The sequence below is a fragment of the Calliphora vicina genome, chromosome 1 (genome assembly GCF_958450345.1).
Source record: "Calliphora vicina chromosome 1, idCalVici1.1, whole genome shotgun sequence".
Taxonomy (NCBI): Eukaryota; Metazoa; Arthropoda; class Insecta; order Diptera; family Calliphoridae; genus Calliphora; species Calliphora vicina.
In genome coordinates, this window is record NC_088780.1 from 163,436,879 (window position 1) to 163,451,799 (window position 14,921).

The following is a 14,921-nucleotide window of genomic DNA, read 5'->3' on the forward strand; positions in this document are numbered from 1 at the left end:
ATATATTTCTGTTTTTTTTTTTAATTATCTGTTAAATACTACACATAACATAGATGACAATTTTTTTAAATGAGCCGGTGTAATGTATATTTTTTGAAACAAATACAAAATTCATTCAATATACATAATTTTAAATGATTCAAATTTTTTTTGCACGAATTTCCATTCGTTTTACCGAAAACTGGCATTTATAACATAAATATATTGTATTTTTTACAGATTGTTCCAGTATACCAAGCAAGCTCTAATTAAAAGTGAAGATAACTTTATTATACATATTTTTATAAATATCACATACAATTTGTTTTTGCAATATTCGTTTAATAAAGATTATATTACAAATTTACAAGAATTTATATTAATTTCCTCCTTACAGCCGTTAAATTCATTCAAAAACAATGAAAACTTGGCACCACTTATTTAATGTTCAATTAGCGCCATCTATTATTTTCATTAACGATTTTTCCAAAACCGAAAAATTAATTTTATCAGTCTGGCAACAATTCACCAAAAATGTGAAGCCGTTACCAGTGCTGCCATATCATTATATACAATATATATGGCAACACTGGTACCATCATCAGAATTTTAGCTAAATATTGCCAGACTGATAAACTTTATTTTTAAGTTTTTGAAAACTGAATGATGCAAACAATAGATGGCGCTAATTTTACATTGTATAAGTGCTGCCAAGTTTATTGTAGTTTTTTAATGAATTTAACGCAACCATACACATTTAGCGCTTCAACTGACGGCAACAAATAAAGGTTAATCGGTCTAATTGTATATATATTTATTTTCTTAAATTTATAAATATATTGCAAAAATATTATTAATAATTTCTTTATGCTTCCTTTCTTCCACAGATTAATACAACTTGTTAAATTGTTACTTGTACCTGCAAATTATTAATTTAATATTATTTATATGCATTTATTTTATACAACACACTTATGTACTTACTGATCGTCCATGGACTTCATATTCAAAATATGCTTTTTTGTAATACGGAAAAGTTGATAGCTACAATACTTGCTGGTGCATCGACGATATCTATCGATTTACAAAATATTAACAAATTTATTAGTTATTTTGCAATAATATAAATTTAAATCGTTTTATAATTGTAAAACTAAATAAAACACATTTTTTATTAACATTATTTTGTGTTGTTATTTAGTAGAATTTTATAATGCTCTATGAGCTCGCTTATATTTTTGAGTAAAGTTTGTTAGCCTGTTTTACAATATCGAATGAAAGATTTCGCAATCCGTATTTCGCTTCTTCAAAAAAAGGTTTTAAATATAAAACAATGTAATTTTTTCAATATAACAACTTTCAACCGAAGCTATATTATTCCATTTTAATTCAAATAGCTTTAAAAAGTTAGTTCGAATTTGCAATTTTTTTAATTTTTCTTGAGGCAGTCGAAAACGAGTTCTACTTTTTGTATTGGTATCCCCATCTTTATTGCTAATATTTTAAAAACAATTAATCGACAAAATATATCGTTTACACTAAACAAATATGTTTTTTCGAACGCTACATTTTTATAATGCAACTGTGATAGAATATTGCTGCATTTACAAACGTCTCCGGTTTGTTGTAATTTCCTGCCTTTCTTAGAGAACTAATGATAATCTCCATTTTCCGTATACTTGATAGGCCGGCTGCAGTAACAGCTAGATTTATTTTATCAATTCATGGCCAAAATGCACACACAATTTACCAATATAAAAAACACTTTTTTAATCACCCGATGTAAAGAACTTACACGGATATACTATGTACATAATTAATCTAATTATAAAGCGTGTTTTTTGTTAACACAACAAGTTGTATTTAATTCTTTAATTTTTACCTTGAATTATAACTGAATGTGGTTAATTATTTCTATTACCGTTCTTCAACAATTGCGTTTGTTAATGGAATGCCATGATGTTTTATAACGGTAAACAATAAGTAAACAAACTGAGCAGAGTTGCATTTTATGCAAAAAGTTGCCATATTGCAAATTTTAGCATTAAAAATATTGGCAACGCAAATTCCATTAATGCTGCTACCTATTTTGCTTTAAATTTACATACGTTATGTGTGTGATTAATTAATGTGTTTATGGTACAAAAAAAAAAATCCTAACCAGTGCATAAGCGTAAGGAAAATGCAATTCAAAGATTTTTTTATTTAAATATTTTATATATTTTTATTTAAACCCTTATTAAATATATAAAATTATAAAAAATTATATTTTTTTAGAAGACACAAAGAAAAAATAAACGAAATAATAAAAAAAAACTTGAAAATTGCAAAAGAAATCTAGTTTGTTTTTTTTATAATTTATATATTAATGTAATCAATTTATGATCTATATTTAGATTAATTATTTATGTATAATTTTATTTTGCAAACTATGTTGATGTTCCTAATATATTTTTATGGTTTTGTTTGTATTAATTATAAATAATGTTTGTTGTTTTGTTTTTTGCTTTATTCTTCATTTTATGTTTTCATATTTTTAATTAGTAAACTGTAGTAATTTAAATTTAATTACAACGAGTAAAACGTGCTTAAAACTGAAGAATAAACTGGAATTAATGGAAAAAAAAGAAAACAAAACATAATTAAAACTAATATGAATTTAATTTAAATACTCGTTACACATCACAAACTATTAAATAGAACAAATAAATTAAAAAAACACAAGAGATTGTTAAATGAAATGAATATAATTTAACAGAACAGGTTTTTCAAAATAGCAATTTAAATAAATAATAATGAAAAAACTTTAATACGTTACGTTGTTCATGTATGTTTTTTATTCATCAACTGACTACTAAAAGTGAGTGTAAGTAAGAAGAATTAAATAATAAGTAAGATATGCTGCTATTGATGCCAGTAATACAGTTTTGGAAATTAGAGATTAGGCCAAAAGTTGGAACACAGAGAGAGAGAGAGATTATGAAGTATGTGTTGTGAATGAAGCCTAGAAAAAGCCAGTAAATAAGTTTTTGCAGAAACTTACAACTAAATTTTCACATTTTAAAACTGTAACCTGTCTGTTGTTGTTCTTATTATTGATTGGTGTGTTTTATAGTTAATTTTTTTATTTGTATATTTTTCTCTTTTTTTTTTTGTTTTGTTTGTTAAACATTTTATTTAGCTACTACACACTTTAAAAATAAAAAATATTCTTGTATTTTCTTTCGATTTGTTGTTGTTGTTGATGTTATTTCTTTTTGTTTTTACTTTAAATATATACTTATATATGTTGTGTCCACAAATAGGATCGATTGATTAAACAGTTAATTTATTAATGAAATATTTTTTAATGTGTTAATCAATCGCCATCGCATTATCATCATAAGGTCTGGTCTGGGTCTGTCTGTCGTCTGAATGTCTTCTCGAGTCCGACATTGAAAACTATACTTTTATTAAAAATTTGCTTAAGTTGATTTTTACGTTTATCTTCATCTCTTATTTTTCATCATCATTCGTTATTTTGTTTTTTTTTGTTGTTGTTGTTTGTTTTAAGTTTAGATTTATTAATTAAATGTACTGTTGTTTTTATGGGTTGTTTTTTTTCTTTTTTGTTTTGTTTATATTATAATAAAATAATGATTCACAATAAGTTGGGGAGTAATTATTCAGCAGCAACCAGACTTGGTGTTTTCGACTGGACGCCCTTGATCGATTTTAACTTTGCTGGCATTTTCAGTAGCGCTTGATGGTGGCCCAACACGATTCTTAATCTCAGCCGCCATTGTCATGAAGGCCTGCTCCACATTGGTGGCGCTTTTGGCTGAAGTTTCAAGGAATGGAATGCCTAATTGATTTGCATATTCCTGTAAATAAAAATAAATAAATAAGTTTAAAAAACCATGTGGAATTTTAATACATTTTATCGACTTTTTATTTTCAAAGCCTTTGGAAGTTTTTGAATAATTTTACAGAAATTTTAATGTCACCGTATTATAGAAATATATTTCAAATCTGACATCAGCATTACAAAATTTGATGTTTTGATGGTATTAAATTATGATAAACTGCAGGTTTTCGATACATAGAGAATAGACATAGAGCGGAAACTCTTCTGTCAAAAACCTAGCTCAGTTGTCAAAAACCTAAGTGGTGAGAATGTATTAGTAGAAAAAACTATGTGAAAACAAAAACAACACTCGTATGTGTGATTATTTTGAGTAATTTTTTGTTTGAGTTTTTTTTCTAGTTTCCGCTCTATGTTTCGATAGATGACAATCGATCGATTCAAGAATAATGTGCTGTTTTTCTATAGCGAACGAGTACTTTGAGTGGAAATTTAACATGTGTTTTGTTATTGTAACAAAAACAAAATGCATGTAAAACGTCCACTCAAAACGCTCACTCGCTATAGAAAAACAGCACATAAGTTTAGACCGAATATTACATTTTGTTTAACCCTGGTAACAAATAGTAAATAATTTAATTAATTCAAAAGCATAGATCGGAACCTCTGCTGTCATAGACCTAACGCAGTTGTCAAAAATCTATGTGGAGAGAATGTATTAGTAAAATAAACTATAAGAAAACAAAAACAACACTCGTATGTGTGATTATTTTGACTAATTTTTTTGTTTGAGTTTCCACTCTATGTAAGTCTCTATCATAGAGAACATAGAGCGAAAACTCGAAAAAAAACTCAAACAAAAAAAATTACTCAAAAAAGTTACACATACGAGTGTAGTTTTTGTTTTCACATAGTTTTTTTTACTAATACATTCTCACCACTTAGGTTTTTGACAACTGAGTTAGGTCTTTGTCAGGAGAGTTTCCGCTCTAAGTGTTTTCTCTATGGTCTCTATGTTCAAAAGTATCAAAATGGAAATGTGAACAAATTACAAAATGAAAATAATATATATTTCCATCACATACCTGATTATTTTAATTTAAAAATATATAGTTTTAATTATAAAAATTCACAGTTTAAAATGTATTCAAAATAAATATTGTAATAAAATTTATCTGTGGTAGCAATAATAATGTGAAATTTTTGTTCAGAACATTTATGAATATAAGACCTGCGGTTAGTGCTAACTGTTAGTTAAGTCTTTATTGTTAAAGTCTACTCTAACCATGAACTTTACACAAAACAATTTAATGAGATATTATTAATAGAAAAAACTCACCGCAGCTGTAGTATGATCAACCACTTTCTTGGTGGTTAAATCACTTTTGTTGCCCACCAACAACTTATTGACATTTTCACAGGCATATCGTTCAATTTCTTCAAGCCATTGCTTAACATTGTTAAAGGATTCCTGATCCGTACAATCGTAAACAACAATAATACCATGAGCACCTCTATAATAAGAAGATGTAATGGTACGGAAACGCTCTTGGCCAGCAGTATCCCACTAAATAAATAAAACAAAACAAATTTATATATAAATAAATATTTTGTGAAACAAAAAAACAGACTTACAATTTGCAACTTTATGGTTTTACCATCCAATTCTATGGTTCTAATTTTCTGTAAAGAAAATAATTTTATATTAAAAAATTGTTATTATGGACAAGGAATTTAGAAAAACTTACAAAATCCACACCAATTGTGCTGATATAACTTTCTGTATATGTGTCGTCAGCAAATCTCAATAAAAGACATGATTTTCCTACACCAGAATCGCCAATCAAAAGTAATTTGAAAAGATAATCACTGAAAAAATTTTAAAAGTTTGTAATTATTAGTTATTGTTTAGACATTATTATAAAAAGCTAGAAATTTGTATGTTTATTTAAATACATAATTAGAAATTAAACAAATTTATAGGAATTCATCATGTTTAATTTTATGAGTCATTAATTAGCAAAAACCACATTTGTGATAAGAGAAAAAAAATGGATTTATGAAAAGGAAATGATATTCAACAAATTCTCAGGAAATGCTATTTAAAATTATCAAAGCATTAATATCTTAAATATATAATGTCGCAAAAGTTTAATTTCGTTTCAAATTTTATATAAATCAACTAAAAAATGCGATTTCATAAGATTAAAAAATAATAGTCTAAAATTTTATAAATAAAAACTTATTTTTAAAAGTTTATATACTAAGTTTGTTATTCCGTGTGTAATTTTTACATTTTCCATTTGCGACCCCATAATGTACTTATATTCGAGATCGTCAATATATGAATTTATACATCAATTTATCAACTATAGTTCTGGTTCGGTTACTATTTAAATTGCATACAATGGCTGAAATATAAGCAAAAAACCATGACTACCTCGATTTTTTACTTATTTTTGATCTAAATCCGTATTACTAAGTCATTCAAATAGACTGTGTGGATATGTAATGATCAAGGCAAGGATTTTCATGCACTAAAAATTAAAAATATGCGCTTATAATATGCACTATAAAAAGAGAAAATATGCACTAAAAATGACAAAAATATGCAGTAAAAACAAGTTTTTTATTTGAAGAATATAAATTTCAGGTCAAAGTTGCAATATATACACATCTGCTCAAAATAATAGATACACCTAATTGGAAAAAATTTAAATGGCGGTAACATTGAAAATTTCCTCGCAGGCGTTAAGAATACATCATATTATTAAAATTTCTATCTGGCAATGTCATGTCAGTCAAAAATCTGGCAACTATTTGCTTTCATGTTGATTTTTAAAAACGAATTTATTTGAATTACAAAAAATTATTTGCTCATAAAAATAGATACACATCAGTAATTTGTAATTTGTTTATATACAATTTTTTTTTGTGCAATTTTTTGTTCCTATTTACGTGAAACAGTAAGTATAATTTAAATTTTAGCAACAATTTTATAAAAAATAGGACTCTTTTGAAGAAAATGGGACGAAATCATCATTGTACCGAAGATGAGAAAAAAATTGTTCAAACGATGAGAAATCAAGGAAAATCATTACGGGAAATAGCAAAGAGCATAGGAAGATCTTTACATTTTGTGCAAAATGCTTTATCTAAAAAACAAAAAAGAGAAACTCGCGGTAGACCAAAGAAAACCAGTCCAGAAACAGATAGGCGGATCGTCCTTATGGTTAAAAAAGACCCTTTCATATCATCGAAAGCTATTTGTGCGGAGCTATGTAACGAAATCAGTCCACAAACAGTTCGTCGTCGTCTTTTACAAGCTAAATTGCCGGGAAGAATTGCCAGAAAAGTGCCACTAATGCGCCAAAAAAATATCAAGACAAGATTAGAATTTGCTAAAGAGCACTTACAATGGTCCGGGTGTGAAGGCGAAAAAAATGGAGAAATATTTTATGGAGCGACGAAACAAAAATAAATTTGTTTGGAAACGACTGCCAAAGAAATGTACGCCGACCAAAAGGAAAAGAATTCCACGTTAAATTTACAAAAAAGACGGTAAAACATGGCGTGGGAAACATAATGGTTTGGGGTTGCTTTTCATGGAATGGTGTTGGTCCGATATTCCGAATAGAAGATACCATGAATGCTAGTGGGTATAGAGACATATTGGAAAACGTAATGCTTCCATATGCATCGGAAAATATGCCATTAATATGGACATTCCAGCAGGACAACGACCCAAAACATAGTTCAAGATTAGTTAAAAACTGGTTCTTGGAGAATAACGTACCTGTTTTAAGCTGGCCCAGCCAATCCCCTGATTTAAACCCAATAGAAAACTTGTGGAGTGAATTAAAGATAAGGCTTTCGAAGGAAGTTTTCAAAAATAAAGACGATTTATGGGAGAAAACGCAAAAAATATGGTACGAGATTCCATTGGAGAAGTGTCAGAACTTGATATCCAGTATGCCCAGAAGAGTGGAGAAAGTTTTACAAAACAAAGGTGGATATACTGGATACTAGCTTTACTTTAATAATAAACTAATTTTTTTAAGATAAAATTTATTAGCTTTTGTTTAATAAGAATTTTTAAAAATGTATCTATTATTATGAGCACCAAATTTTTCGAAATTTAAGAAATTTAATTTACTTTATAATATTTATTATTAATTATGAAATATTTTGTTTTTGTTTTTTACTCTCCTTTTAACTATAAATAAAAATCGACTGAATTTTTTTTATAATTTTACAATATACCATTATTTTTTTTCGTTTTTAAAAAATAAATTTTGGTGTATCTATTATTTTGAGCAGATGTGTATGTACATTAGGGTGACAGCCGATTTTTTTAGATTTCGAAGAGTGCCGGGTGGAGTATTGTGACACTAGGCCTAAAAGTTAAGTGCTGAAATCGACCGACAACAATCGGACAACGATTTCGGGAATCGGAAAGATAAATTGTCAAAAATGATTTTAATTTACTGACTACAAAAATGCATTTGCATAGAAATCCTTGCCCTAGTAATGATAGACATTTCAAAAACACTTCCAACGACGTATATAACGCCATGGGTCGAAATCGTAAAAAAATACTTTTTTTCACCAAACATTTTTTTTCGCCCAAATGTTTTTTTTTAAATAGTTGTTTTCAATCTTTATCTTGAAATATACTTTGGTGAATAGTATACAATTTTCAGCTCTCTTACTTGTGTTACACATTGTAAAACTGTTTCATTATTTTGAAAAAAAAAAAAATACATTTTTGTGGAACCAAATTTTTAGTAGTAGTTTTTTACAAAAATCGCACCTATTTTTAAACCGACTTGACTTATTATCTCTTCCGATAGTCTAGAAATAAAATCTATATAGGGTTACTATTTTCCCAGGACTTTGTTAAATCAGTAAAACCTGCATAGTTTGTTTCGAAAGAGAAATTGTTCAAATCAGATTGTAGATAAGCAAATTTAAACCACTATTAATGTTTAAATGTTTGTAACCAAACATTTAATTCTGTTGCTAAAATCGATGGATATAATGGAAGAATTCAATTATGGGCCATCACAACAAATCTGAATATTGTAACTTTAAGAAGAAAACTTATGAAGAAATATCCGACAAACCTTTCTAGAATTCCCGAGAAACATTTCCCGCTTAGGAAACCTAAATAGGATCCAAAACTATCTAGGATTTGGAATTTAATTCAACCGAAAAACCGTTACGACATAAACAGCCTGTAATTCGAAAAGAAAATCATTAAAATTTGAAAATGTTTTCTTTCGAATCGAAATACACAATAACCCTCCCCCAGAATTAAAAACACATCGAAGGGTTTAGAAAAGCAATAATGAAATTAAATGTACATGCAATACTTCTAAAAATACCTCAAATATTTTTAACTACGAATTAATTAATATTTTCCATACTTCTTCAATAGCACTAAATTTGCAATTGTGTTTTTTTTTATTTTAATTACGATAAATTTTTTTTAAAAATAACTAATTACTTATATGAATGAGAAAATGTTAACGCGTAATATTATTGTTTATACTCGTATGATATAAACAATAAATTGGATACTCATATGATTTGATTTGATGACATTGTATAGTAGTAGTCTATTAAAATTTCCAACACGTCTACAGCAATTTTGTTAGTTAACAATTATTTTATATAAAAAATACTAGCTATAAATGCTCGTTTAGCAAACAATTTGTTACATATTATAAAAGAAAACGAAAAATTTATCTAAATGACTTTTGCTCTAAAAATCAACGACATTTTCCAAAAGTAAAACTTAGCAAATTTAATAATTTATTTAATTTGTATGTTTTAGATTAGAGAAAGTGGAGAAATTTACGTAATAACTAAACACAATAATGATGTGCTGCATCATTATAATATTAAAAAGTTAATAAAATTCGGTTAAAATAAAAATGAAACTTTGAGCTGCAAATAGAGCAAATATTGTTATACACATTAAAGAGAAAAAAATGTGTTTCTAAATGCAAAAATTATGAGATTTATTTATATAATTTTGTTGTAGTATTTTATGCTTAATCTTTGTTTTTTAAATTTGCAAACATATATTGAGTTCATTTTATTTTTGCTTATCACAAAAATTGTATTCGTATAATTTTTAACATATTTTTTAATTTAACACAAATCTGAAAAAGTTTTAAAATATAAAATAGTAAATTTATCAGTTAATGCATTATTTCTAGCAAAATTATTGTTTTTTGAAACATATTATCAAAACTTTAATAAAAAAAAATATTTTCGGATATGCCAGATACGCTTTCGAGAATTTTGGTATTGAATCGGTGAAACAATTATAAAGCTATTCATCAATTTCACAAAAATTAAATAAAAAATTAAACTCTAAATTCACATATCAGAAATTCCAAAAGTAATATTTTCTTTTCCAAATTACCTTAGTAACAATACTACTTTTGCTTAGTTTTAATATTGATGTCATTGAACTTGTTAAATTTGTCATTGCAATTTCTCTCTAGGGTCAATTTCTCACTAAGTAAATGATAAGCTAATTGAGAATAGTCGAAGAGAGAAAACTCATGTTAGAGTGTAATTATTAGACTAATAGAATCCAGATTATTGATGGGATTTATGGCACAATTATGCAATTTTTGGATTTAAATAGCACACTCGATACTATTTATTCACTTCTTTGCCAGATTCCAGATATGATAATTAAAGTTTGATCAAAATCACTATTTGATGACTTCGTTTTGTAAAAAAGGCAATTACGATTATAAAAAGTTTCAAAAATCTACGAGCATGACGATGCCCTCAAGATGTAAACAAGTATTATTACGAAGTGTATTTCAACTGAATTGCCATTACTTTTTAGAAAATTATATAAAAATGTTGTCAAGTTACACGATTGACCAGAACGTCCAAAATATGAAAAATTATTCTTAAAGTTAGTCCAATTTTTAGAAAAAAATGGCTATGTTAGAAAAAGAAATTGGGGTCGCTCACAAGATTTGTCTACCAAATGTTACTGTTTGGTGTGTATTTTCTCCATTATCGCGTATCGCCTAGACCTACAGATCAATGATAAACAATTTCTGTTTGAGGTTTAAGCTCGACGGAGCTACGTACAATAATATTTCCTAGACAATAGAATCTACACTCCGTAACTACCAGAGTCTCACTCGGCTGAAGATTGTCAACTCACCGACAGCTGTATCAAACGGTATGTTTTACGCCAGCAAAAACATTGGACATCAGAACTTTTACAAAAACAACATAATAGACATTCTGCATAAATGCTTTGAGCGAATTTCCACCACTCAAGCGGCGTTGAGGTTATGATTTTCAAGTGCAAATCGAACGTCAGTCATCATAACTTAGGCCATAGCTCAAATTATCTATGCGTACCCAAGATCATTGAAAATGGGACATATTGAACCGATTTTAAGCGTCAAATTTAGGAATATATAGATAGAATTTTGACTGGACTATAAATAAACATTTTACACCCGCTTGTTAGCTTACTAGCATACAAACGTACAAATGTTTCATTAAATAAAATTATGATTGTCTGGTTTTTATTATTAAATAGGCTGTTATAAATTACTTTAAATGTGAACCAGTTAACATGTGTATCATAAATGGGAAAACGTCTAAACATTTCAGAAAAGATTTAGCTGCTGTTAATAATTGGGACAAACTGCACCTGAAAGTCATTTTCAATGGCTCAATAAAAAGGACTCCAGCGATGAGGTAATAAACATAATCCTATTGCAAAGAGTTTGAAATACTGTTTTATTACATGAAAAGTATCACTATCATATTTGATTCATGAATTTTCTATAAATAACTACGTTTTTCGGCAAGTTATTTAAAACATAACTAAAATGTGAAAATCTTTAATTGCACTGAACAGAAGAAATTGTATAAGGAAACCTTCGTTTTTTACAATCATTAAAAAACTGTTGTTTGTCCTTGATAACATAGTCCTTGAAACTTTACATGTAATTTTATATACGGCAAACCTTAAGATGAATAAAATACACAAATTAATTTTATTAACAAAGAGAAAAAAATAATAACTACCACGATCATCAAACAGATCATTAAAAATTCATATCTGATGTTTAGAAAAAATGCAATTTGTAATGAAAAATCAACTTTACAAATAATACATTACCTGAAAACAAATTGAAAACAAAAAAACAACAAAATTAACATAGAAAAAACAACACAAAGTGATTACGTATGAAAGTCAAAACGAGAGGCCAAATACAACAAATACAGTATTACCAACCAGTGTTTTTGTTGTTGCTACTATACAACAACTTGGATGGATGGATGGTATGAAGAAGTAGAGAAAAAAAAACAATGAACAAAAAACTTATACACCATATACCAGGCGAACAGAAAAGCAAACAAAAACGAAATGCTAGCTAGACGTAAGCCCGTGACTCATCCGCCCCTTAATAGAGTTCTTTTCTTTATGTACTTTATTATTTTTATTTAGCAAATAAGTACAACTTGTTTTTTAATGCAATGTGGAAGAAAATACATTAAAAATAATTGGGAACAAAGGTTTAATTTTGTGTTAGATACAAAAATACACCATTTTCAAAAGAATGAGATTAACATTTTATCAGAATTAAAAAGCTCCCATTAAATAAATAAAAAAAAGTATGTATTACACAGCCAGTCACCGCAAAAAATACAAACACACACAAAGGAATCGGGGAGGGGGTGTCGGTTGTAGAAGTGGTGTTATTATTGAATGCATTTAAACTATGTACAACATCCCTTTGTTAAATTATTGGTAACCTTTAATGTTGTTATTGTAGTTATCTAAATATTGTAGGGGTCGTTTTTGTTCCATTACACATACTAAAAAAGGGAGTGGGCCGTCGCCGTCGTTCATACACTTCATCAGCATACAACAACACAAATAAACTATGAATATCAAAAAATGACGTCGCAAAATACCTATTTTTTCGTATCATTCTTTCATTTCTTTTTTTGACCCGACTAAAACAATGAAAATTTTCGTTTTTTTATGACTGTTTCAAGTTTCAACTTACTATTCTGGATTTATAGCTGACATTTTGTTGTCCTGTTGGTTTTTTTCCTTTCTTACAGTTGGCGTTTGGTTGGCTTAATTAAAATTTTATTAAATATGAACTTTTTTTTAATAAATTATTAACTTTTCTTTTATCTGAAAGTTCTCGCACAATATATTTTCTACGTATTTTTTTTCTTCTCTTTGCAAGTCTTGCAAATCACTCTTTTTTCTTTCGTTTTTTGTCACCGTTTGACGTGGACAATATTATATTTAATTTTATATTGCGTGTGGAAATTTTTAGGAATTTTAAAAGGCGTTTACGTTAAATAACTGAATTTATATTAAAATATTATTTTATTGTTTTTTCTCTATTATTTAAAACGTAATTATCAAAAAAAGTTAACTTTTTGTCGAAAGCAAATTTTTTCCAACAAAAAAGATGGCGACGACTTACACATCACCGTCAGTAGTGGTGCTTAAGTAAAAAGTAATCAGTTAAATGAAAGTAGTCGGTACTCATTTGTAACTAATCGATAACATTTTGTTATAAATAAGGGCAAAATAATAGCAAAATAGCAAATTTATGTGGAAAATATGGTACATTATAAATCTAGTATTGTATTTTATCTTTAATTTAATAATTTGTAAATAACTTATTACTTGGGGGTTACACGATCAAGTTTTGCCTTTCAAGTTTTAATACACTCACACTTTTTTACTAATACACTCACACTTTTAAGAATTGAAACGAACTTGCATTCAATTTCACATTCAAGTTGGTTTTCAATTTTTCATTCAAGAAAACAGCTGATTACATTTTTATGTCCAATTTGTACTAAAATTGTTTTCAAGTTGCGTGCTGCCTACGTCACCGCTTTCAATTTTTATAAATTTTGACAAACAGTATATGTAAAAGACTATCAGAAAAACTTGATCGTGTGGCTGCAGTGTTAAATAGTATGATTTTTTTCATAAATAAAATCTAGAAGTCATTAAAAAAATATTTCAATTTTCAAAAATGTTTTCTTGGAAATTTTTTATTTTTTTATGATTTTCAGCTACAAGATTATGCTGGAATTTACTGCATTTTTTGAAGACGATAAAATGCTCTAATGTTAATGTATGTTGAATAATATTTTTTACGATTCAGACTTTTTGATACATCTTGAAAAAATGGGGAATATAGGGCTGTTCTACAAAAATATTTCAACTAAATCATCAACAAATTTGTGTAAAAAGCAAAAATTGTGTAATTAATTAATAAATAGTATTTAAGTTATTTTAGGCAGTTTCCGAATAATTTTTAATAAATTTGTTGCAATTGAATTAAGTGAAGTACACAGAAAAAATCTTAAATATTATTAATTTTGTAGTTGTAATTAATTAAAATAAAAAATACCTATAACTGCTTTTATATAAATTAAAAAAAACATAATTTTATTTAAATTTTTATTTTTTCATAAAAATTTATATTGATACGTTATTTTGGTTTTAGAAAACAACAATTCAATATAACGTCACACACGTGTGTGCTTTGAAAAAATCATTTTTTTTGCTATTGGTTACGGTAACACTGGCGGTTTGAAAACGCAAAATTTTTAGCGTTTTCGTTTGTCAGAACATCTGTTTGGCGTTTTCAAATCGAAAACGCAAAATTTTAGCGATATGCGCTTTTCAGAACATGAGCGTATTTCTAGTGTCATTGTAATTCAGATTTGAATATTTTGTTTCAGTATCTCAAGTAGTTTTCATTTTAGGTGACGATATGAACATGTTCTTATTCTGAATAAAAGAGTTTGGGAAATAAGTCATGTTCGATGAATAATATTTATTAAAAAATTCATTCCAATTATGAATTTATTTTTTCTGTGTATGACTCATTTTTTATTAGATACCTAATGAGGCAATTTTATGAATCTTGTGCGTTTTATACAAACTGCTAGTATTCTTACTGCGAGTGTAACATTGCGACTAGCTAAAGATAAATCAATAACTATCTCCATTAATAGGGTTTTCCAACAAATAATAATTGTACGCTGCAAC

At 27.5% G+C, this 14,921-nt stretch overlaps 1 protein-coding gene across 1 annotated transcript; it reads right to left on the reverse strand.

The window, feature by feature from the left end:
• Window positions 1-3,571: 3,571 nt before the first annotated feature.
• Window positions 3,572-13,351, reverse strand: Rab1 (RAS oncogene family member Rab1). The gene is made up of 5 exons (XM_065516507.1): window positions 12,898-13,351; window positions 5,572-5,692; window positions 5,459-5,506; window positions 5,163-5,390; window positions 3,572-3,842 (listed from the first exon to the last, which is right to left on the reverse strand). The coding sequence occupies exons 1-5, from the start codon at window positions 12,918-12,920 to the stop codon at window positions 3,645-3,647; spliced, it is 618 nt and encodes a 205-aa protein (XP_065372579.1). The 5' UTR covers window positions 12,921-13,351; the 3' UTR covers window positions 3,572-3,644.
• Window positions 13,352-14,921: the final 1,570 nt, after the last annotated feature.

Bases quoted from the DNA above. Each gene is read 5' to 3' on its own strand.
- Rab1 (XM_065516507.1), bottom strand. From the start codon at position 12,920: ATGTCAGCTATAAATCCAGAATA. The intron at 5,693-12,897 runs GTAAGTTGAAAC...AAATTTTTTCAG, and splicing joins TCAGCTATAAATCCAGAATA to TGATTATCTTTTCAAATTAC. The intron at 3,843-5,162 runs GTGAGTTTTTTC...TTTTATTTACAG, and splicing joins TTGATCATACTACAGCTGCG to GAATATGCAAATCAATTAGG.